The sequence below is a fragment of the Schistocerca piceifrons genome, chromosome 1, assembly GCF_021461385.2.
Source record: "Schistocerca piceifrons isolate TAMUIC-IGC-003096 chromosome 1, iqSchPice1.1, whole genome shotgun sequence".
Lineage (NCBI taxonomy): Eukaryota > Metazoa > Arthropoda > Insecta > Orthoptera > Acrididae > Schistocerca > Schistocerca piceifrons.
This window is the reverse complement of record NC_060138.1, coordinates 311,718,556-311,741,822: the sequence shown is the minus strand read 5'-3', so window position 1 is coordinate 311,741,822 and position 23,267 is coordinate 311,718,556. Positions and strand designations below refer to the sequence as shown.

Genomic DNA, 23,267 nt, shown 5'->3' with positions numbered 1-23,267 from the left:
GTACGGCAGTTACGAATGAAATATGGCATCGTTCGTTCTCCTTGGAGAGTTCAAGCAAGTCCACAGTGATGCTGTATGCAGAACCGGGACTGATCTAAAAACACAACTTGGTGCTACTCCTGTATCCAGCACAGGACATTCCAATTCGGAAGTCGTTAAGGAATTCAATATTCCGAGATCCACAGTGTCATAAATGTGCCAAGAATATAGCCGGCAGACTTAACTTAATTAGCGAGAGCAGCGGCGTTTGCGTGGAGTTGTCAGTGCTAACAGACAAACAACACTGCGTGAAATAACCGCAGAAATCTGTCTGGAACGTACGAGGGACGTATCCGTCAGGGCAGTGCGGTGAAAAGCGAAATTTGGCGTTAGTGGGGCGTAACTCCTCCCCATGAACCATGGACCTTGCCGTTGGTGGGGAGGCTTGCGTACCTCAGCGATACAGATAGCCGTACCGTAGGTGCAACCACAACGGAGGGGTATCTGCTGAGAGGCCAGACAAACGTGTGGTTCCTGAAGAGGGGCAGCAGCCTTTTCAGTAGTTGCAAGGGCGACAGTCTGGATGATTGACTGATCTGGCCTTGTAACAATAACCAAAACGGCCTTGCTGTGCTGGTACTGCGAACGGCTGAAAGCAAGGGGAAACTACAGCCGTAATTTTTCCCGAGGGCATGCAGCTTTACTGTATGATTACATGATGATGGCGTCCTCTTGGGTAAAATATTCCGAAGGTAAAATAGTCCCCCATTCGGATCTCCGGGCGGGGACTACTCAAGAGGATGTCGTTATCAGGAGAAAGAAAACTGGCGTTCTACGGATCGGAGCGTGGAATGTCACATCCCTTATCGGGCAGGTAGGTTAGAAAATTTAAAAAGGTAAATGGATAGGTTGAAGTTAGATACAGTGGGAATTAGTGAAGTTCGGTGGCAGGAGGAACAAGACTTCTGGTCAGGTGACTACAGGGTTATAAACACAAAATCAAATAGGGGTAATGCAGGAGTAGGTTTAATAATGAATAGGAAAATAGGAATGCGGGTAAGCTACTACAAACAGCATAGTGAACGCATTATTGTGGCCAAGATAGATACGAAGCCCACGCCTACTACAGTAGTATAAGTTTATATGCCAACTAGCTCTGCAGATGACGAAGAAATTGAAGTAATGTATGATGAAATAAAAGAAATTATTCAGATTGTGAAGGGAGACGAAAATTTAATAGTCATGGGTGACTGGAATTCGGTAGTAGGAAAAGGGAGAGAAGGAAACGTAGTAGGTGAATATGGATTGGGGCTCAGAAATGAAAGAGGAAGCTGCCTGATAGAATTTTGCACAGAGCACAACTTAATCATAGCTAACACTTGGTTCAAGAATCATAAAAGACGATTGTATACATGGAAGAAGCCTGGAGATGTTGGAAGGTCTCAGATAGATTATATAATGGTAAGACAGAAATTGAGGAACCAGGTTTTAAATTGTAAGACATTTCCAGGAGCAGGTGTGGACTCTGATCACAATCTATTGCTTATGAACTGTAGATTAAAACTGAAGAAACTGCAAAAAGGTGGGAATTTAAGGAGATGGGACCTGGATAAACTAAAAGAACCAGAGGTGGTACAGAGATTCAGGGAGAGCATAAGGGAGCAATTGACAGGAATGGGGGAAATAAATACAGTAGAAGAAGAATAGGTAGCTTTGAGGGATGAAGTAGTGCAGGCAGCAGAGGATCAAGTAGGTAAAAAGACGAGGGCTAGTAGAATTCCTTGGGTAACAGAAGAAATATTGAATTTAATTGATGAAAGGAGAAAATATAAAAATGCAGTAAGTGAAACAGGCAAAAAGGAATACAAACGTCTCAAAAATGAGATCGACAGGAAGTGCAAAATGGCTAAGCAGGGATGGCTAGAGGACAAATGTAAGGATGTAGAAGCATATTTCACTAGGGGTAAGATAGATACCGCCTACAGGAAAATTAAAGAGACCTTTGGAGATAAGAGAACGACTTGTATGAATATCAAGAGCTCAGATGGAAACCCAATTCTAAGCAAAGAAGGGAAAGCAGAAAGGTGGAAGGAGTATATAGAGGGTCTATACAGGGGCGATGTACTTGAGGACAATATTATGGAAATGGAAGAGGATGTAGATGAAGATGAAATGGGAGATATGATACTGCGTGAAGAGTTTGACAGAGCACTGAAAGACCTGAGTCGAAACAAGGCCCCCGGAGTAGACAATATTCCATTGGAACTACTGACGGCCGTGGGAGAGCCAGTCCTGACAAAACTCTACCATCTGGTGAGCAAGATGTATGAAACAGGCGAAATACCCTCAGACTTCAAGAAGAATATAATAATTCCAATCCCAAAGAAAGCAGGTGTTGACAGATGTGAAAATTACCGAACTATCAGCTTAATAAGTCACAGCTGCAAAATACTAACACGAATTCTTTACAGACGAATGGAAAAACTAGTAGAAGCCAACCTCGGGGAAGATCAGTTTGGATTCCGTAGAAACACTGGAACACGTGAGGCAATACTGACCTTACGACTTATCTTAGAAGAAAGATTAAGGAAAGACAAACCTACGTTTCTAGCATTTGTAGACTTAGAGAAAGCTTTTGACAATGTTGACTGGAATACTCTCTTTCAAATTCTAAAGGTGGCAGGTGTAAAATACAGGGAGCAATAGGCTATTTACAATTTGTACAGAAACCAGATGGCAGTTATAAGAGTCGAGGGACATGAAAGGGAAGCAGTGGTTGGGAAGGGACTAAGACAGGGTTGTAGCCTCTCCCCGATGTTGTTCAATCTGTATATTGAGCAAGCAGTAAAGGAAACAAAAGAAAAATTCGGAGTAGGTATTAAAATTCATGGAGAAGAAATAAAAACTTTGAGGTTCGCCGATGACATTGTAATTCTGTCAGAGACAGCAAAGGACTTGGAAGGGCAGTTGAATGGAATGGACAGTGTCTTGAAAGGAGGATATAAGATGAACATCAACAAAAGCAAAACGAGGATAATGGAATGTAGTCTAATTAAGTCGGGTGATGCTGAGGGAATTAAATTAGGAAATGAGGCACTTAAAGTAGTAAAGGAGTTTTGCTATTTGGGGAGCAAAATAACTGATGATGGTCGAGGTAGAGAGGATATAAAATGTAGGCTGGCAATGGCAAGGAAAGCGTTTCTGAAGAAGAGAAATTTGTTAACATCCAGTATTGATTTAAGTGTCAGGAAGTCATTTCTGAAAGTATTCGTATGGAGTGTAGCCATGTATGGAAGTGAAACATGGACGATAAATAGTTTGGACTAGAAGAGAATAGAAGCTTTCGAAATGTGGTGCTACAGAAGAATGCTGAAGATTAGATGGGTAGATCACATAACTAATGAGGAAGTATTGAATAGGATTGGGGAGAAGAGAAGTTTGTGGCACAACTTGACCAGAAGAAGGGATCGGTTGGTAGGGCATGTTCTGAGGCATCAAGGGATCACCAATTTAGTATTGGAGGGCAGCGTGGAGGGTAAAAATTGTAGAGGGAGACCAAGAGATGAATACACTAAGCAGATTCAGAAGGATGTGGGTTGCAGTAGGTACTGGGAGATGAAAAGGCTTGCACAGGATAGAGTAGCATGGAGGGCTGCATCAAACCAGTCTCAGGACTGAAGACCACAACAACAACGGGGCGTAGCTGCAGCTGACCGACGTGATTGCCTTTGCTAACAGAACGACAGTGCCTCTAGTGCCTCTCCTGGGCTCGTAACATCTTGCACCGGCAACACTTTAGCAATTATGGACGCTTATAGTGGCAGCACGGCTCAATATTTCTGCAGGGGGCTTCTATCAACTTGTCGAGTCCATGCCAAGTCGAGTTGCTGCAAAAGGAAGTCCGACAAGATATTAGGAGCTATCCAGTGTCTTTTGTCACCTCAGTTTATAACAAACAGAGGTGAATTCCATACAGTGGAATAACAACTGTACCTATTTAATTGTACTTTGCAGTACAAAATTACCAGCCTAGTACACACTTTTATCTTCGGCTGAAGCATGAAGAAGACACGATACGTATGTCGCATACTTAAATCAGAGATATTAGAGAAAGGCAGGCTTTCATTTCGATTCCATACTAATGTAGCTTTATGTTCTCATACATCATTCCCACTTTTTCTTGAGAAAGTATGTCGCGCAGAGGCATGAACTGTCATCCCAAATATAAGTTACCATGAGGTGAGGGAGAAGTTGTCACACACAGAATAACCACATACACAGCGATAGAAAATGTTTTGTGTTATAGTATAATATGTTCAACAATTGTACCTGCCCGTTAGATCACAGATTTTGTTGTTGACTGGAAAATAAACGTTACTGGCCTCATGTTACCGACTTCTGCTGACTGAGAACTAGGAAGCGGTGGACCCTAAAAGTAATGCTTGCACTGTGTGTCAGATTGAGTGTACTTATGTACTTTGTTTACGATGTTTGCAGTTTACGAGCGACATGGTTTTTGGCGAAGGGATTGATCTCGTGGTCCAGAGGATGGCACAACATGGCACTCAGCCTGTCTACTATTACCGATTCTCTTACGTTGGTCCTCTCACAGCTTATCCTGGATATGATGGTAGGTAACATATTACTTTTATTAGTGTTACAGAATTATTCTTTTGATAAAAATTAAAAATGACTCGAGCAAAAATGGGGATAACAAATCGGGAAAGAACATCAGGCCCATTAATGCTAGTGTAGGCAGTGCTACAAATACATCTCAGCTGATAAGTGGAAATGGTCGCAGCTGCGATATGAATTTTGTCTCCTTTAGCATAGGCCCCATGTACTATATTCTCTATGACATTATTATAGTGGGCGTCACGAACATGCCGTTCCCTTTGGTAAGTGTTGTTACTACATTAGATCCATGTTAACACGTATCACATGCACCATAAATTTTATGATGCGGAATTATATACACAAACTATGGGGAACTTGTGACTTGTGCTTTGTACCGAGTATCCACAGAGGCAGAAATGACTCGTAGCGATACAAATTGTTTTGTGTTATACCATGATACTTTCAACAGCTTCACATACATAAAATTGTTTAGTCAATTACAAACCCATAAATGGGCACATGTGTATATATGCCCATTTACAGGTTTGTAATTGATTAATTATTTATATTCAAAAATACCTCCAAAGTACAGAAGGAATTGTTGAGCATAAATAACTTCAATATACATTTGATAACGCTTCTGCTACTATCTAACAGACATTTACGAGTAATAGGCAGATTAGCAAGGAATTTTATAGTTGAGTATTGGCGCGCCTTTCTATTCTAACTTTATATTCTGTAGCAGGAAGTGCACATCATTTGTCCTTCTGCTATTGTATTGGTGAAAATCTCTGTTACTCTGAAACTGCATTGGATTGTTGACACGACATTTAATGAGACAGTATATGTACTGCAGTGCTGTGGTTAATATTCCTAAGTGTTTAGTAACATGTACTTGTAACTACTTTGAATACCTCTTGCCTATGTGTGGAGTCAACACAGAATATTATCTCATAGTACATCTGTGAACGAATGAAAATATCTTAACTCAATTAATTTAATGTCCCCAAAGTTGACCATTATTCCTATGACGGAAGTAGCTGAAACTCAACGCTTCAGAAGGTTTGGTACACGGTTTTTCCAATTTCAGTTTTCATTAATAGGGAACCTGAAGTCTCAGAACTTTCTGTCCTATTTATTATTTTTCGTTGATAAACTACATTCATATGAGGTAGAGTACTTTTTGACAGAACAAGACTGAGTCAACTGTTTTCTGTAAATTTTTAAGATGATTCATTTGTGCAAAACCAGTTGATAACTTGAGCAAAAATATTATGTACAACTTTCCTGCGGATGCTCCTTTGATCAGCTTCACAATAATGCATGTATATCTAGTAAAGGACTAATTTAACATAGAGCAAGTACAGTAATGGGCCCATGCTCGAACTCTGTGGTACGCCCATTGTCATTTCTCCCCATAAAAAATGATTTAGTGTCCTTATTTGTATTACTCAGACAACCTGATGTAACTTTTAACCTCCTGTTTCTTAAGCAGGAACTAAACTAGGTATTTGCAGAATCATGTGTCCAATAAAAACTTATGGTCTGGAATAAAATATAATGACTGACACAATCAAATGCATTTGATAAGCCACAGAAGATCTGAACTGGTGATATTTACCGTTTAAAATTTTTTTATTGCGTGCTCAGTGAAAATACATACCGCTTCCTCGGTAGAGCAGCACTTTTGAATTCTCAACTTTGCTTCACTTAGTATCTCACGAGGCAACCTGCAGACGATGAGTGAGCGCTGCCCACTGTTAATATGTTGTCTGCTGTGTTCGGCAGTAGATGTGGCACACAGTCAAACACGCAGAGGCCTCAACTCGGCAAGGCCAGCGTACATTGTGTCACAACATGGTTGTGGTCACACGTCGTAGAGGGCACACACAACGCCTATATTTTGCTTCGGGAATAAGTTTTTCAAATAGTCCTCTACATCCGCCATATATATGGTTTGAAGTCACAGAGGGCGCCTATAACAGGGTCTGTATTGTGCTTCCGCCTGACGTCACGCAAATAGTTCGCAAATAAACATTCATCCACCAGTCGCGGATTTAAGGGGACGTACAGCTCCCTTGTGAGTCAGTTTCTGTATAATCTGACAGTGTCACAGCATCCGCCGAGTGTCAGAGTGTGTATCTCAACAGGTAGTGCCAAGACTTACAAACTGGTTTGCGCTTTATTTTTTCCCATAATTATGGGGCGCCATTCGACTAACTGCGACAGTTGCTAGTATGTAGTACTTCGGCTAATTATAGATAGCAGAACATCACTAGAAGAATAATCCTTGCACAGTACAGCCCATTTCCCAATGGCTGACATCATATCAGTGGACGACATGGAGAGCGATTATCAAGGACAAGGTTGGATGACGTGGTTTATGTAAAAGGTGCGTGTAAACACTACGGATATTCACAGACGTTTGGTGACAGTGTGTGGAGAACGTGCACTGTCCCGAAAAGTGCTCTTGCAGCACGACAATGCTCGTCCCCATATGAGTAGGAAAACCATGGCTGCCGTCGCTGAAATGGGATTCCAGGCACTGACACATGCACCGTAGTCTTCTTCTGATCAGCATCTGTTCGGGGCTGTGGAGAAACCTCTGCACATGTATCCTGTCGCAGAATTCCAGGAACAGTGAGCAGATATTCTGCTGTGGTTGTGACAGGGTCCAAGAAAGTGGTTCGAGAATGACGAATAAATATTAAAGGGCCCAAATCGAGAGTACCTGGAACCGCATTTCAACGATGGCAGCCGTGGTTTTCCGACTTTTTTGGGGACTAGCGTCGTCCTGTTCCAAGAGAACTTTTTGTGACGGTGCACGCTTTCCACATACTGCCACCAATGGTCTGTGAATATCGGCTGGACTTACACCCTCCTTCCACAATCCGTCATCCAGCGCTGTCTTTCATGATCGCACTCCTTGCTGTCTATGACAGCAGTTGGGAAACGGGCTGTACAGTGTAAGGGTTACACTTCAAGCGATATCCAGCCACCTACTGTTTGACCAACGCACTACTATGTACTTGCATCTCTGGCTGTGAGTCAAATGGCGCTCCATGAATGACGTATCAATGTGGAACACATCTCGTACTATCACCGCGAGCAGGGCCAGATTGGACATACTACTGGCTTAGTTCGTCATTCTTCAGTGGAATCGGAAATTAGGCCAGTGTTCAAAGTTGCATTTGTGGTAATTATAACTTTTTATCACGCCTTATCATCCTCATTATCAATCTAAAGATAAGTACTTGTAAATAATCTTTAATAAATTAAATGTATCTTAATCTGTGTTGCCTTAAATTTCCCTGCGACGAGACTGCGTGCTTAAACCTAGTAACTATTTTCTGTGCGCCGGCCGTTGTGACCGAGCGGTTCTAGGCGCTTCAGTCTGGAACCACGCTGCTGCTCCGGTCGTAGGTTCGAATCCTGCCTCGGGCATGGATGTGTGTGATGTCCTTAGGTTACTCAGGTTTAAGTAATTCTAAGTCTAGGGGACTGATCCCCCCATGAACCATGGACCTTGCCGTTGGTGGGGAGGCTTGCGTGTCTCAGCGCTACAGATGGACAAACGTGTGGTTCCTGAAGAGGGGCAGCAGCCTTTTCAGTAGTTGCAGGGGCAACAGTCTGTATGATTGACTGATCTGGCCTTGTAACACTAACCAAAACAGCCTTGCTGTGCTGGTACTGCGAACGGCTGAAAGCAAGGGGATACTACGGCCGTAATTTTTCCCGGGGGCATGCAGCATTACTGTATGGTTAAATGATGATGGCGTCCTCTTGGGAAAAACATTCAGGAGGTAAAATAGTCCCCCATTCGGATATCCGGGCGGGGACTACTCAAGAGGATGTCGTTATCAGGAGAAAGAAAACTGGCGTTCTACGGATCGGAGCGTGGAATGTCACATCCCTTAATCGGGCAGGTAGTTTAGAAAATTTAAAAAGGGAAATGTATCAGTTAAAGTTAGATATAGTGGGAATTAGTGACGTTCGGTGGCAAGAGGAACAAGACTTCTTGGTCAGGTGACGACAGGGTTATAAACACAAAATCAAATAGGGCTAATGCAGGAGTAGGTTTAATAATGAATAGGAAAATAGGAATGCGGGTAAGCTACTACAAACAGCATAGTGAACGCATTATTGTGGCCAAGATAGATACGAAGCCCACGCCTACTACAGTAGTACAAGTTTATATGCCTACTAGCTCTGCAGATGACGAAGAAATTGAAGAAATGTATGATGAAATAAAAGAAATTATTCAGATAGCGAAGGGAGATGAAAATTTAGTAGTCATGGGTGACTGGAATTCGTCAGTAGCAAAAGGGAGAGAAGGGAACATAGAAGGTGAATATGGATTGGGGGTAAGAAACGAAAGAGGAAGCCGCCTGGTGGAATTTTGCACAGAGCACAACCTAATCATAGCTAACACTTGGTTCAAGAATCATAAAAGAAGATTGTATACATGGAAGAAGCCTGGAGATACTGACAGGTTTCAGATAGATTATATAATGGTAAGACAGAGATTTAGGAACCAGGTTTTAAATTGTAAGACATTTCCAGGGGCAGAAGTGGACTCTGACCACAATCTATTGGTTATGAACTTTAGATTAAAACTGAAGAAACTGCAAAAAGGTGGGAATTTAAGGAGATGGGACCTGGATAAACTGACAAAACCAGAGGTTGTACAGAGTTTCAGGGAGAGCATAAGGGAACAATTGGCAAGAATGGAGAAAGAAATACAGTAGAAGAAGAATGGGTAGCTTTGAGGGATGAAGTGGTGAAGGCAGCAGAGGATCAAGTAGGTAAAACGACGAGGGCTAATAGAAATCCTTGGGTCAGAGAAGATGTGGTGTCACCGCCAGACACCACACTTGCTAGGTGGTAGCCTTTAAATCGGCCGCGGTCCGTTAGTATACATCGGACCCGCGTGTCGCCACTGTCAGTGATTGCAGACCGAGCGCCGCCACACGGCAGGTCTAGAGAGACTTCCTAGCACTCGCCCCAATTGTACAGCCGACTTCGCTAGCGATGGTTCACTGACAAATTACGCTCTCATTTGCCGAGACGATAGTTAGCATAGCCTTCAGCTACGTCATTTGCTACGACCTAGCAAGGCGCCATTATCATTTGCTATTTATCTTGTGATACATGTACCGTCAGACCGATGTTCACTAATTATGAATTAAAGTTAAGTATTACAGTAGTTACTTACGTTCTTTGCTACTATAAATTCCCTTACCTGTTCCAGACCTCACGCCAGCCTGCGTGAGCTTAAACGCGTGCCTTTCGGCTTCCTCTCCTAGTGGCTTGGCTGTCTTGCCAAGTCACAACAGAAGAAATATTGAATTTAATTGATGAAAGGAGAAAATATAAGAATGCAGTAAATGAAGCAGGCAAAAAGGAATACAAATGTCTCAAAAATGATATCGACAGGAAGTGCAAAATGGCTAAGCAGGGATGCCTAGAAGACAAATGTATGGATGTAGAAGCTTGTCTCACTAGGGGTAAGATAGATACTGCCTACAGGAAAATTAAAGAGACTATTGGAGAAAAGAAAACCACTTGCATGAATATCAAGAGCTCAGATGGAAACCCAGTTCTAAGAAAAGAAGGGAAAGCAGAAAGGTGGAAGGAGTATATAGAGGGTCTATACAAGGGCGACGTACTTGAGGACAATATTATTGAAATGGAAGAGGATGTAGATGAAGATGAAATGGGAGATACGATACTGCGTGAAGAGTTTGACAGAGCACTGAAAGACCTGAGTCGCAACAAAGCTCCGGCAGTAGACAACATTCCATTAGAACTACTGACGGCCTTGGGAGAGCCAGTCCTGACAAACTCTACCATCTGGTGAGCAAGATATATCAGACAGGCGAAATACCCTCAGACTTCAAGAAGAATATAATAATTCCAATCCCAAAGGAAGCAGGTGTTGACAAATGTGAAAATTACCGAACAATCAGTTTAATAAGTCACGGATGCAAAATACTAACGTGAATTCTTTACAGACGAATGGAAAAAATTGTAGAAGCCGACCTCGGGGAAGATCAGTTTGGATTCCGTAGAAACACTGGAACACGTGAGGCAATACTGACCCTACGACTTATCTTAGAAGAAAGATTAAGGAAAGGCAAACGTACGTTCTTCGCATTTGTAGACCTATAGAAAGCTTTTGACAATGTTGACTGGAATACTCTTTTTCAAATTCTGAAGGTGGCAGGGGTAAAATACAGGGAGCGAAAAGCTATTTACAATTTGTACAGAAACAAGATGGCAGTTGTAAGAGTCGAGGGACATGAAAGGGAAGCAGTGGTTGGGAAGGGAGTGAGACAGGGTTGTAGCCTGTCCCCGATGTTATTCAATCTGTATATTGAGCAAGCAGTAAAGGAAACAAAAGAAAAATTCTGAGTAGGTATAAATCCATGGAGAAGAAATAAAAACTTTAAGGTTCGCCGATGACATTGAAATTCTGTCAGAGACAGAAAAGGACTTGGAAGAGCAGTTGAACGGAATGGATAGTGTCTTGAAAGGAGGATGTAAGGTGAACATCAACAAAAGCAAAACAAGGATAATGGAATGTAGTCGAATTATGTTGGGTGACGCTGAGGGAATTAGATTAGGAAACGAGACACTTAAAGTAGTAAAGGAGTTTTGCTATTTAGGGGGCAAAATAACTGATGATGGTCGAAGTAGAGAGGATATAAAATGTAGACTGGCAATGGCAAGGAAAGCATTTCTGAAGAAGAGAAATTTGTTAACATCGAGTATAGGTTTAAGTGTCAGGAAGTCGTTTCTGAAAATATTTGTATGGAGTGTAGCCATGTATGGAAATGAAACATGGACGATAAATAGTTTGCACAAGAAGAGAATATAAGCTTTCGAAATGTGGTGCTACAGAAGAATGCTGAAGATTATATGGGTAGATCACATAACTAATGAGGAAGTATTGAATAGGGTTGGGGAGAAGAGAAGTTTGTGGCACAACTTGACTAGAAGAAGGGATCGGTTGGTAGGGCATGTTCTGAGGCATCAAGGGATCACCAGTTTAGTATTGGAGGGCAGCGTGGAGGGTAAAAATCGTAGAGGGAGACCAAGAGATGAATACACTAAGCCGAGTCGGAAGGATGTAGGTTGCAGTAGGTACTGGGAGATGAAGAAGCTTGCACAGGATAGAGTAGCATTGAGAGCTGCATCAAGCCAGTCTCAGGACTGAAGACCACAACAACAACAACAGGGGACTGATGGCCTCAGATGTTAAGTCCCATAGTGCTTAGAGCCATTTGAACCATTTATTTTCTGTGCTGGGGGTGAGTTCCTGTCCCCTTTATGTTGAACGCTAAGTGTACGTGGTAAGCACAACGTTCTCATAATGCCTATTTACCTTCTCGTGCTGGACAACAGAGGACTGAATTACTTTACGCATACTACAATAGGCACTTTAGCCAACACATATATCGAACTTCATGTCACGAACACGTGCCTTTTATAAGAGGCGATCAAAACGTTTCCATTCGATGGCATCACTTATTCCTTGGCTACAAGTCGATGCTTCGTTCCCACATCTAGGTCGCGGTTGCACATACGCTGCAGCAACGGTCTTAAACGGGAAATTTTTGATCATCCCTTACGTGTTCCCACAGACTGAAACCTAATAGACGTAAATCTGGGGATCGTGGCGGCCACTCCACCAGACCTCTATGACTTAGTCTGTCTCCCAGGTGGAAACTGGATATGCAGTTACGCCTGACTGGTAGTCGTAAAGAGGAGTGTTGAAAGAAAGTTGGAAATTTCTCATCTTCAGTTGGCAGCGATGGCGCCACATACTAGTCTGACTTTAGATAACGAGGTGCTGTTAGAATAGTCTGAATGCAGCGGAGTCCAGAAGTGTGAGAATCCCGTATTCCACAACAAACCACCACTTTCGATGTGCCATCTAATTCGATGGATGCTTCCAGTGAGGTGTGACATATGGCCAGTATCTGTGATTTTGTATATTTACGTATAGTTAAATAGAAATTAGCTTCATCCATAAACAGTACCTTACAGTAGGAATGACAGTTTTCGTCCAGCTTGAATGTCACCCGTACTGAAGACTGAATACCGATCTGCATCGTCCTCAGTAGGATGTAACACCTGCATTTTGGAAGAGTGTCTTTAATGGACGACTATAATTCTGATTTTTCACAACTGGTGATTGATCGTATGTAATTATGATCATTACATGACATAGCTTAGTGTGGGCTAGGATGCTTTGCTGAGGAAGGATGTTGTGCAGCTGAAGACAGACCGACGATGGTTACAATGGCTTCTTTGTCGAGGCTTGTTTACAATCATTAGTTGGTGGCGCAGTGAATACGATCGCGTTTCCCCTGTGCGGCGACCTGCTGACTGCGCGCCTCCGCTGCAGACGTCGCTCTTGGGTCGCCGTGCTCCCGGTGACGGTGTGTCCGGCGGCTGTTGCTGCGAGGACGTCGGCTGTGTCACGCTCAAGAGCTCTGAGCACAGTGCTCTTCTGTCTGCACCCAGGCGAAGGTAGAGAGGGCTGGATCCTCTCGTCGTACTCCCGTGACGGCGGCCAACTGTGAGAGTGCTCGTGGGGCCCATATGCTCAGACGACAAAAAGAGACTCGTGTCCCTTCTAAGGCAGAAGCGTCTGCGTCATCGGTGCGGCGAGGAGTAGCGCAGGTTCGATGGCACATTACTGCCCAGCTGTTCCATCATGACGAGTTAGTTCGTGCGTCTTTAAATACTGCTTCTCTGTGTTGATGTCACGGCAAAGTCAGCGTTAGTGGGTCGCGCAGAAGGTTCAGGACCGGGGCCAGCGACCTGCGAGGGCTATTCGGAAAGTAAGGCCCGATCGGTCACGAGATGGATACCACACTGAAAATCAGAAATGTTATATACAACAGCTCGCTACACCTTCCAGCTACCTCTTTACACAGTCGACGCTCCGACTTAAGACATTTGTCCTAGCGTTGTACGAACTTTCCAAATACGCTCGTCATAGAAGGCAGCCACCTGTGCTTTCCACCACTTCTCTACGCTGATCTGCAGTTCGCTGTCTGTGCCAAAATGTTGTCTACATGGTTCAAATGGCTCTGAGCACTATGGGACTTAACGTCTGAGGTCATTAGTCCGCTAGAACTACGTAAACCTGACTAACCTAAGGACATCACACACAGCCGCGCGGCTCCAGACTGAAGCGCCTAGAACCGCTCGGCCACAGCGGCCGGTGTTGTCTACATAGACAGCGGTTCATGTGCACAGAGATGAACATCAGACGGAGTCAAGTTCGGGCTATATGGCGGGTGATCAAACACTTCCCACCGAAAACGCAGTAGGAGCATCCTAATTGCCTCTATAATGTGCTACCGAGAACTGCCATGAAGAAGGAAATGCATGACAGATACATTATGTCGTGACATTGAACGACATCATGCGAAACTTGCAGCGAACACCCATACTTGGCGGGAGGCACTACCCTGAGGTGACAAAAGTCACGGGATACCTCCCAGTATACCGTGTCGACCACCTTTTGCCCGGCGCAATGCAACATCTTGACGTGGCATGGACTCAACAAGTCGGTCCAAGTCTCCTGCAGAAATATTGAGCCATGCCGCCTCACAGCTGTCCGTAATTGGGAAAGTGTTGCCAGTGCAGGATTTTGTGCATGAATTGACGTCTCCAGTATTTCTAATAAATGTTCGATGAGATTCATGTCGGGCGATCTGTGTGGCCAGATCATTCACTCGAACTATCCAGAATGTTCTTCAAACCCAGTGACATGGCTCACTGTCCTACTTAAAAATTCCATCGTTATTTGGGAACATGAAATCCAAGAATGGCTGCAAATGGTCTTCAAGTAGCTGAACATAACGATTTCCAGTCAATTATCGGTTCAATTGGACCAGAGAACCCAGTCCATTCCATTTAAACCAGTATGGAGCCGTCACCAGCTTGCACAGCGTGTTGTTGAAACTTCGGCCCATGGCTTCGAGGGGTCTGCACCACACTCTAACGCTACCGCCAACTCTTACAAATTGAAATCGGGATTCATGCTTTTCCAGTCATCTAGGGACTAGCCGATATAGTGACGAGCCCAGGAGAGAGGCTGCAGACGAGGCCGACCTGTTAGCAAAGGCACTCGCGACGGTCGTCTCCTGCTGTAACACATTAATGTCAAATTTTGCTGTACTGTCCTAACGAATACATTCGTCGTACATCACACACACTGATTTTTGCGGTTATTTCATGTAGTGTTGCTTGTTTCGTAGCATTGACAACTCTATGCTAACGCCACTACCCTCGGTCATTGACTGAAGACCGTCGGGCACTGCGTTGTCTGTGGTGAGAGGTAATGCCTGAAATGTCGTTTCTTGGCATACTTTTGACATGTGATTTGGAATACTGAATTTCGTTACGATTCCTGAAATGGAATGCCCCACGCATCTAGCTCCAACTACCATTCCGCACTAATAATCTGTCAAATCCTGTTGTGCTCACATAATCACGTCGGAAACCGTTTCACATGAATCACCTGACTCGCCAATGAACTTCCCTTTCATACCTTGTGTACCTCATACGAGGGTCGTTCAATAAGTAATGCCCCACATTTATTTTCTCAGAACATATTTATTGTTAAGACTCAGAATTTGGTGACAATATACATCAACATGTTTTGTCCATGTCTTATTTTTCTACGTAGTTTCCATTACGTTCTATGGCTGTACATTGTGGAAGAACATGTATTCCCTGCTGATAGAAACTCTTGTCCTATAGGCGTAGTCATGTTCTCACTGCATGACTGACACTCTCGTCATCTTCAAAGTGTGTCCCCCATAGAGAATCTTTAAGTGACCCAAAGAGATGGAAGTCCGAGGGCGCCAGGTCTGGACTGTAGGGTGATTGAGGCAATGATGTCCGACCCAATTTGGTGATGTGTTCCTGGGTCCTCAGACGTGTGTGGGCGTGCATTAACGTGTTGGAGCAACATTTATGCTAGATTCTTGTCCTGTCGAACACGTCGGAAACGGTTCTTGAGTTTATTCAGGGTCTTCACGTACGCCTCTGAGTTGATGGTTGACCCCCTTGCCATCACATCCACGAGAATGACGCCATCACAATCCCAGAAGACTGTTACCATGATTTTTGTGGCAGAAAAATGGTGAATGGGGATGATGCCGCTCCATGGACTGGATGTAATGACCGTTCTTTGAATGTTATGGTCCGCTATGAACATTCGTAGATCCCATCGTGAGCACCTCTTTGAATATCCGAGAGACTCGATAATGGCTGACGCACTTCCAATGCTGACCGACAACTGTAGAGCCAGTTGTCAAGTTGTGATGCGCCGGTCGGCACGAATAATGGCATCCGCACGATTCAGCATGTGTGGAGCAGTGGCTGTGACAGGACGTCCCGAGCGTGGCTGATCATGGAGCTATGTTTCTGCATTTCCTGAGGCTGTAACTTTCTTTACTCATCGCCAAGCTGCACTCCTATCAACTGCAGCATCGCCATACACTGCACACAAACGTTTATGGATGTTCACCACGCTTTCTTTTTCTGCACTCTACAATTCAAGAAGAATACGCTGCTTGTAACGTGAGTCGTATGTAGACGCTATTTTGACGCTGTAACACGGCTCTGCCATCTGCCAGAACGGTTCGAAACTTCACCGGCGCATAGAACTAACATCACATGTGAAGCACCATCAAGGACGTTTGCCTGTGCATATTAATGACTTTTTAAAAGAAATGTGGTGCATTACTTATTGAACGACCTCCGTCCTACAGGCACCTGTATAACTCTATATGGCTGTTCCGTTACTTTTGTCACATTATTGTATTGCCCTAGACATCTTTACGTGCTCACTATGTGCTCAGGACTGAAAAGAGTGACGTGAGGCGATTAACAGGCGGACTAGACACACTACCCAAAAAGTTTTCTTTGGATTTCTACTGTCGTTGCCCGAGCTATCGGACCTTGCTTCCCGAACAGCCCTTGTAGTTGTCGTAATCGGGCTGCACAGCCTCCCTGAAGGCTCACGCCACTAGTAATCTGTCCGCACAGGGGCAGATGCGGAGCTGCTGAATACGCAGTCCACTCCCCCGTGCCCGTCTTGTCTGTGACCTGATTCTACCCTGGCACTGAATTACAGGTTGCCGTCGGCTGCCAAGCGGTGTGGATGGAGATGTTCATGTCCTTACCGCGGCGTGGGCCTTGCGGTTGTTTACTTGACAGAGATATTCGCGCGTGCTACGATTAACGATAGAATGGCCAATTCTTACCGTAAAACGACACTGAAGTTCACCTTTTCGAACGAATATGCGAGACCAAAAGCACTCGCCATTGAGCAATTCCTACGTGACGAAGTGAAGATATCCGTGAAGACGTGATCGAAATACACCTGTTCACCGCTAGTAGCTTGGTTTACGTCAAACTGACAAATGACGCAGCTTGTGACAAGATCTTGGGACGGACGAAAGATGACATAAAATTCCGGCATTCGGGCGGCTACAACGGGCCAGTAATTGTTGAACATACCGGGCTAGGATTATACACGATCCGCATCTTCAAACTTCCTCCGACAGAAGACGTGATTGCGTCACCGCGTCCTTATGGAACAGTACTCGGGAATGTAGCAGAGAAATGGGCGCAGTTCACTACATATCCAATTTTGAATGGAGTGCGGTCAGTTACGCATTGAGCTGTTTGTGTCTGCCCACTCGTCTAATATAGGGTGCCTAGGATGCGGTTTTCTCGGATCGTTACACAACAGTTCCAGCAAATCGTATTAATGGAGTTTATTACAATAAGTTAAATCGACAATATTTAACTTTGCGTATTCACAAAGGTGTGTAGTAAGCAATTGGCGACATGCAAATAATCAATGTCCATCGGTATAGACAATTTTAATACAAGCAGAGCAATGCAGTTCGTAAGTCACTGCTGTAGCATTTGTATGACGGCTCGTATTCCAGTCCGGCTGCGGCTGGGCGGCGCGGCGCTTATATTCTCTACGTGTAGATGCCGTTTCTTTCTTGGTGTCGTCCTAGTCAGCGTACTATTGGCTGACGTCGTCAGGCAGCGCTCTCTGTTCTTCCGTTCTTGATCGTCGCGCCGGCAGTTGTCGTTACGACGGAACAGAGCTAAAGAAATATGTCCCATCCTACACCTTCATTGACGGTTGCCAGGCTATAGTCACATAGTCACCCCAGACCATAACTCCAGATGTAAGTCCAGTGTGTATAGCACGCAGACAGATTGGGTACAGGTCCTCAACTGGCCTCCATCTGACCAACACACGGCTATCATTAGCACCGAGACAGAACCAGCTTTGCCGGCCATGGTGGCCGAGCGGTTCTAGGCGCTTCAGTCCGGAACCGTGCGACTGCTACGGTCGCAGGTTCGAATCCTGCCTCGGGCATGGATGTGTGTGATGTCCTTAGGTTAGTTAGGTTCAAGTAGTTCTAAGTTCTAGGGGACTGATGACCTCAGAAGTTAAGTCCCATAGTGCTCAGAGCCATTTGAACCAGAACCAGCTTTCATCAGTTTAATATTGCCCTGTATAACAAATTACTTGTTGCTGACAGATCAACAAAATGTCGTTAACGTGCAGTTATTAATAAAGTACACTGCATTTCAATGGTATAGTAATATATATACCATTGAAATGCAGTGTGTCAGCCACTTGGTAATTGTTAGACAACAAACTCTGGTATATTCCAGAGAATAATAGAAGACTGAAATATGTAAGGGCAGGCTTCAGTAACGAATTGCATGCTTTAAAAGGCTCCTGTTTAAGCACAGTTTAAAAAATAGAGGACATTTAGTAATTCGCTTACTCAAAAGCCATTCTTTACATCGTTGAAGCTTATTATAATCCAGAAATTCTTTGTTAATTATGAGTGAAACCGATGTAACTTTAGAGTTTTTTCATCAAGAATGAAATCAAAATGCTCAAACAGAAGGCACGCACGCTTTTACCTATAATAGAGTTACTCTTTTGTAAGTGGTTGACATATTATTAAATGGCAAAATAAGAACACTATTATCAGCTTTGCGTGACAAAGAAATTAGAAGTTTTTTGATAGACTAAAGAAACAGATACATATACTTCTGATTTTATCTCGTTTTTAGGTTAAAAGGCATATGAGTAAGTACAAACATACCAGTACAATGTAGAATCATCAAATCTATATTAGTGTTCAGATGTCGGCCGTAAATAGTATAATATTATTAATATTAATAATATTCACACCATATATAATAGATTATACAACATATTATAATTTATTCTTGGGTGATCAGTTTTCTGACTGGTTTGATGTGCCCCGCCACGAATTCCTCTCCTGTGCCAACCTCTTCATCGCAGAGTAGCACTTGCAACCTACGTCCTCTATTATTTGCTGGATGTATTCCAATCTCTGTCGTCCTCTACAGTTTTTACCCTCTACAGCTCCCTATAGTACCATGGAAGTTATTTCCTCATGTCTTAACAGGTGTCCTATCGTCCTGTCCCTTCTCCTTATCAGTGTTTTCCACATATTCCTTTCCTCTCCGATTCTGCGCAGAACTTTCTCATTCCTTACCTTATCGGTCCACTTAATTTTCAACATTCGTCTGTAGTACCACATCTCAAATGCTTCGATTCTCTTCTGTTCCGATTTTCCCACAGTCCATTTTTCACTACCATACAGTGCTGTACTCCAGACGCACATTCTCAGAAATTTCTTCCTCTAACAAGGCCTACGTTTGATAATAGTAAACTTCTCATGGCCGGAAATGCCCTTTTTTGCCACCGCTAGTATGTTTTTGATGCCCTCCTTACTCCGTCTGTCATTTTTTATTTTACTGCCTAGGTAGCAGAATTCATTAACTTCAACTACTTCGTGACCATTAAATTTGATGTTAAATTTCTTGCTGGTCTCATCTGTGCAACATCTCATTACTTTAGTCTTTCTTCGATTTACACTCAGTCCATACTCTGTACTTATTATTCATTCCATTCAGCAGATCATGTAATTCTTCTTCACTTTCACTCGGGATAGCAATGCCGTCCGCGATTCGTACATTGATATCCTTTCACCTTTAATTTTAATTCCACTCCTAAACCTTTCTTTTATTTCCATCATTGCTTCTTCGATGTACAAATTGAACAGTATGGGCGAAAGACTACATCCCTGTCTTACATCCTTTACATAATGTATGTAATATTTATATCGATGGATTAGGAAAATTTGGAATATAAATTCACTTCGTTGATTTCGTTGATAGGTGCCAATCACAGCAACGATATAAATTACATGTTCGTTGGAAGAGGCGCTGAGACACTGGAAGACGGATCTGAAGCCGCTCTTGTCAGAAGCAGACTCATTGCAATGTGGACAAACTTCGCTAAATACGGGTAAGAGCCCAGTTATGCTGCATGTCGCTTTGTATTGCTCTTTGACACCGAACAAAGCCAAGTATAGCACTGGCACGGAGATTGTCTAGTTAATAAATTGTTTTGTGTTACGGTTTCCCTTGGAAACATGTACATACTTTGTGCTGATTGACAATATCTCTACTAAATGTTATGTAATTCTTATGGCTCTTTAAATAAATAAGAGAGCGAATCTCAGTATAGTGCACAATGCATTCCTATAGTTCATAAAACTGTGGTAAAAAATCTTACCAAGAAACACAAAAATGATGTGAATTCTACTAAATACGCAAATCAAAATAACAAACAACAAAGTATTAATGAATTTTTCGGGTCTTATATGTTAATAACGGATTTATTGCTTGTTTCAGGAACCCAACACCTAATGTGGACTCTGTAGTTACTCAAAACTGGACTCGGTACACCACAGAAGAGGCACCTTATTTGAACATCGATGCGAATTTAACTCTTCGGCACAAGTTAAAACAAAATGAATATGCATTTTGGCACAGTCTTTTGCCGTAGGCCTACAGTGTGAAGCATTTAAAGTTGGAATTTCTTCCCTCTTGTTATCTACCAAATGACTGACCACTTTCGTTTATCTACCCGTCACTCTGCCGAAATGCAGCTCACAGCCTTAACAACAGTTCCAATGAATCGTACCCATTGAGACAAAACATTAGTTTAATGTTTACGTAGAACTTCCTGGGGGTCTCTCTGTGCTGATGCTCCATTCTAGTTTTGATTTCATCAGCACACACTGTGTTTTTCTGCCTGCTTCAATGAAACTTAACTATGAGCTTCAGTTGCAGAAGAAGATTTTTGTTCATATATTAAATGTCAGTAAAATTATGTATATGGAAATATATATACTTTGTATTTAAATAATCGTTACTTGTGAGATTTAAGATGACTATTAAAAAGTATGTAAGTGATTAGCGTTGCAATTCCTTGTGACAAGTCTAGCCGCCACCAGAGTGCATTAGTGTTGTTCATTTTTATTTTTGTTACCAGGCATGGTAGGATATATAAGGGACATGAACAGCACAAATGCACCCGTCCCCCATGCAGATCCTCTACAACCTGATTCCTTTCCGCCATCTGCTCCTATTCCTCGAACACATCTGCATCCTCTACACCTCCCACCGACTTGATCCCCCTCAGCCCCTGGTTGTTCCTCTCCTCTCCAACCCCCACCCTCTGCCGCGCCTTCACTGTTGTGTCCTCCCTGCCCTCCATCTCTTCACCATTCATCTCCTTTCCCAAGGTGGCTTCTGTCAACTCCCCCTCCTCGATGATGCCCTCTCTCCCTCCATTTATCGCTCCTATCAACACTAATCCTCACCCCCCTCCTTTCCTTTGTCCTTTTCCCGGGGTCCCTCCTCCCCTCCCCCCCCCTTTATCCTGTTTTTTCCCTGCCTGCCCTCTCTCTGCCTCCCTTCTCTCCCCGGAGTCGTTTTGCATTTCCTTCCTCTGCCTTTCCCCATTCCCTCTCGCGTCTGCCCTGCTCCCCCCTACTGAGTCCTCTCCTTTCGTTGGTCCCGCCCCCCCCCCCCGCCTTTCGTTTTTCCTGTCCTTCCCCCCCCCCTTATTTTTCCCCTCATCTGTCCAGGCACGGTCCCCCCCCCCCCCCCTGCCCTTGCCTGTGGTGTGTCATCTTCGTGCCGACTTTTTAGTGCAGTGTTCCCAGCGATTGTTAAGCGTTGTGCATCTTTTCCGAAGTGTTGCGAATGAACATCATGCTGTCGAAGGATGTGATTTTTCTATCTCTTGCGAACAGAATCCAGACTGTCGTCATGTTTTATAATTGTCTGCCTACTATTTTCCCTGTCTGATTCCTGTGTATTTTATTATGATCGCCCACCATTTGTCTTATGTTTTAACTTTCCACAATTTTCCGCCGTTTTACATTTTACGTCACTGTTTTATCGCCTGTTTTTATTGTTTCTTATCTTCTTATGTTCTAAAAATTCTCTAGGCTGAAGAGCGGCGTACTAAGCTGCTGCCAGCCCGCCCCCTTCAGGGGAAATCGAAATCCAATAAAGGAAAAAAAAACACAAATGCAAAGGGCACGGAGATGCCACATACTCATGTGCGACAGCATTTCAGCACTACTGGGTCTTTATTCGACCGAATGGTCGAATCGAGCTATATCCAGAGTTTCGCGGGATTCATATTGACAGTTGTCAACATGGGGACGGGCAGGCACACTCGTCGTCATGGTTCCAACCGACCACGTCTGACCACCAGGAGGGAGAACCGCCGCATTGTGCACCTAACACACCTTAACGTCTTCACGTTTACGCCTGTCAACCGAGGAAAAGTGATGGGTTCCCTGCAACAGTCTGTGTCATCATGCGCCATTGGTCAGAGGTTAGCAGTAGCCGAACTAGGCAGTTACCGTCGATGTTGTGAGATAACGAGCATTTAGCTCTCATTTAAGTAAATGGTCGAAAGAGTCAGCCTTCAGGAATTGACAAACGGACCCTGTCGTTCAGGACTGTGTGCCACAAAGAGCGCAGCTTCGCCATGAGATGGAGAAATTCACAGGCGTCTATTATGCTGAATGAGGGCTATGTGCAGTAGTGTGCGAGAGAGACAGACGAGACACTACGTCATGGGGAAACTCCGTAGAACTGCTTGTGGACAGGGAGACATAGCAGTGTTCAATATGGCGGACCTAAGATCAGCCATAAAGGGAAACATTCATGAAAATTATTTAATTCTGTGGTAATTCAGGGAATGAAGCCATAGTGATTTTATTCTACCATCCTTCATAAAACTGCATGGTGATCCCAATAGAACTTGAATATTGATCATGTCTATAATTGTTTAGGATTTACTGTGAAAGTGAAATTAACAAGTTTTGTAACACATACCTGAATGCTAAAATCTGAAAGCTTTGGTCGATCTTAACGATCGACATTTCATATAGAAGCGCATCATTAGAATGACAAATATTGTAAATATCAACTCTGTAACTTTATTTGTTTAAAAGGTATAGTAAATTTAAATTGTCAGTATTTTCAGTTAAGCATCAGACACCATTTCCTCAGTAAAAACACATTGAACGATGGCAGCATGACACACTATTGAATCATTAAGTAATAGAATATTTGTTGTAAAGTTTAGTGCATAATAGTTACTTTTGTTCTTTATTTATTTATCAGAAAGCGCTTTACGGCCAGGCTACTGGCCATGACATTCAAAGCTAAGAAGGAAACTGTATTGGTTTTAT

The 23,267-nt window shown here is 43.4% G+C and overlaps 1 protein-coding gene across 1 annotated transcript in view; it reads left to right on the top strand.

Moving 5' to 3' along the window:
• LOC124714657 (esterase FE4-like) overlaps positions 1-20,554 on the top strand; it is a 197,372-nt gene extending 176,818 nt beyond the window's left edge. The window contains exons 9-11 of the mRNA XM_047243044.1: positions 4,477-4,609; positions 19,882-20,011; positions 20,401-20,554. Coding sequence (XP_047099000.1) covers positions 4,477-4,609; positions 19,882-20,011; positions 20,401-20,554 — 417 coding nt within the window. The remainder of the gene's footprint in view (positions 1-4,476; positions 4,610-19,881; positions 20,012-20,400) is intronic.
• Positions 20,555-23,267: the final 2,713 nt, after the last annotated feature.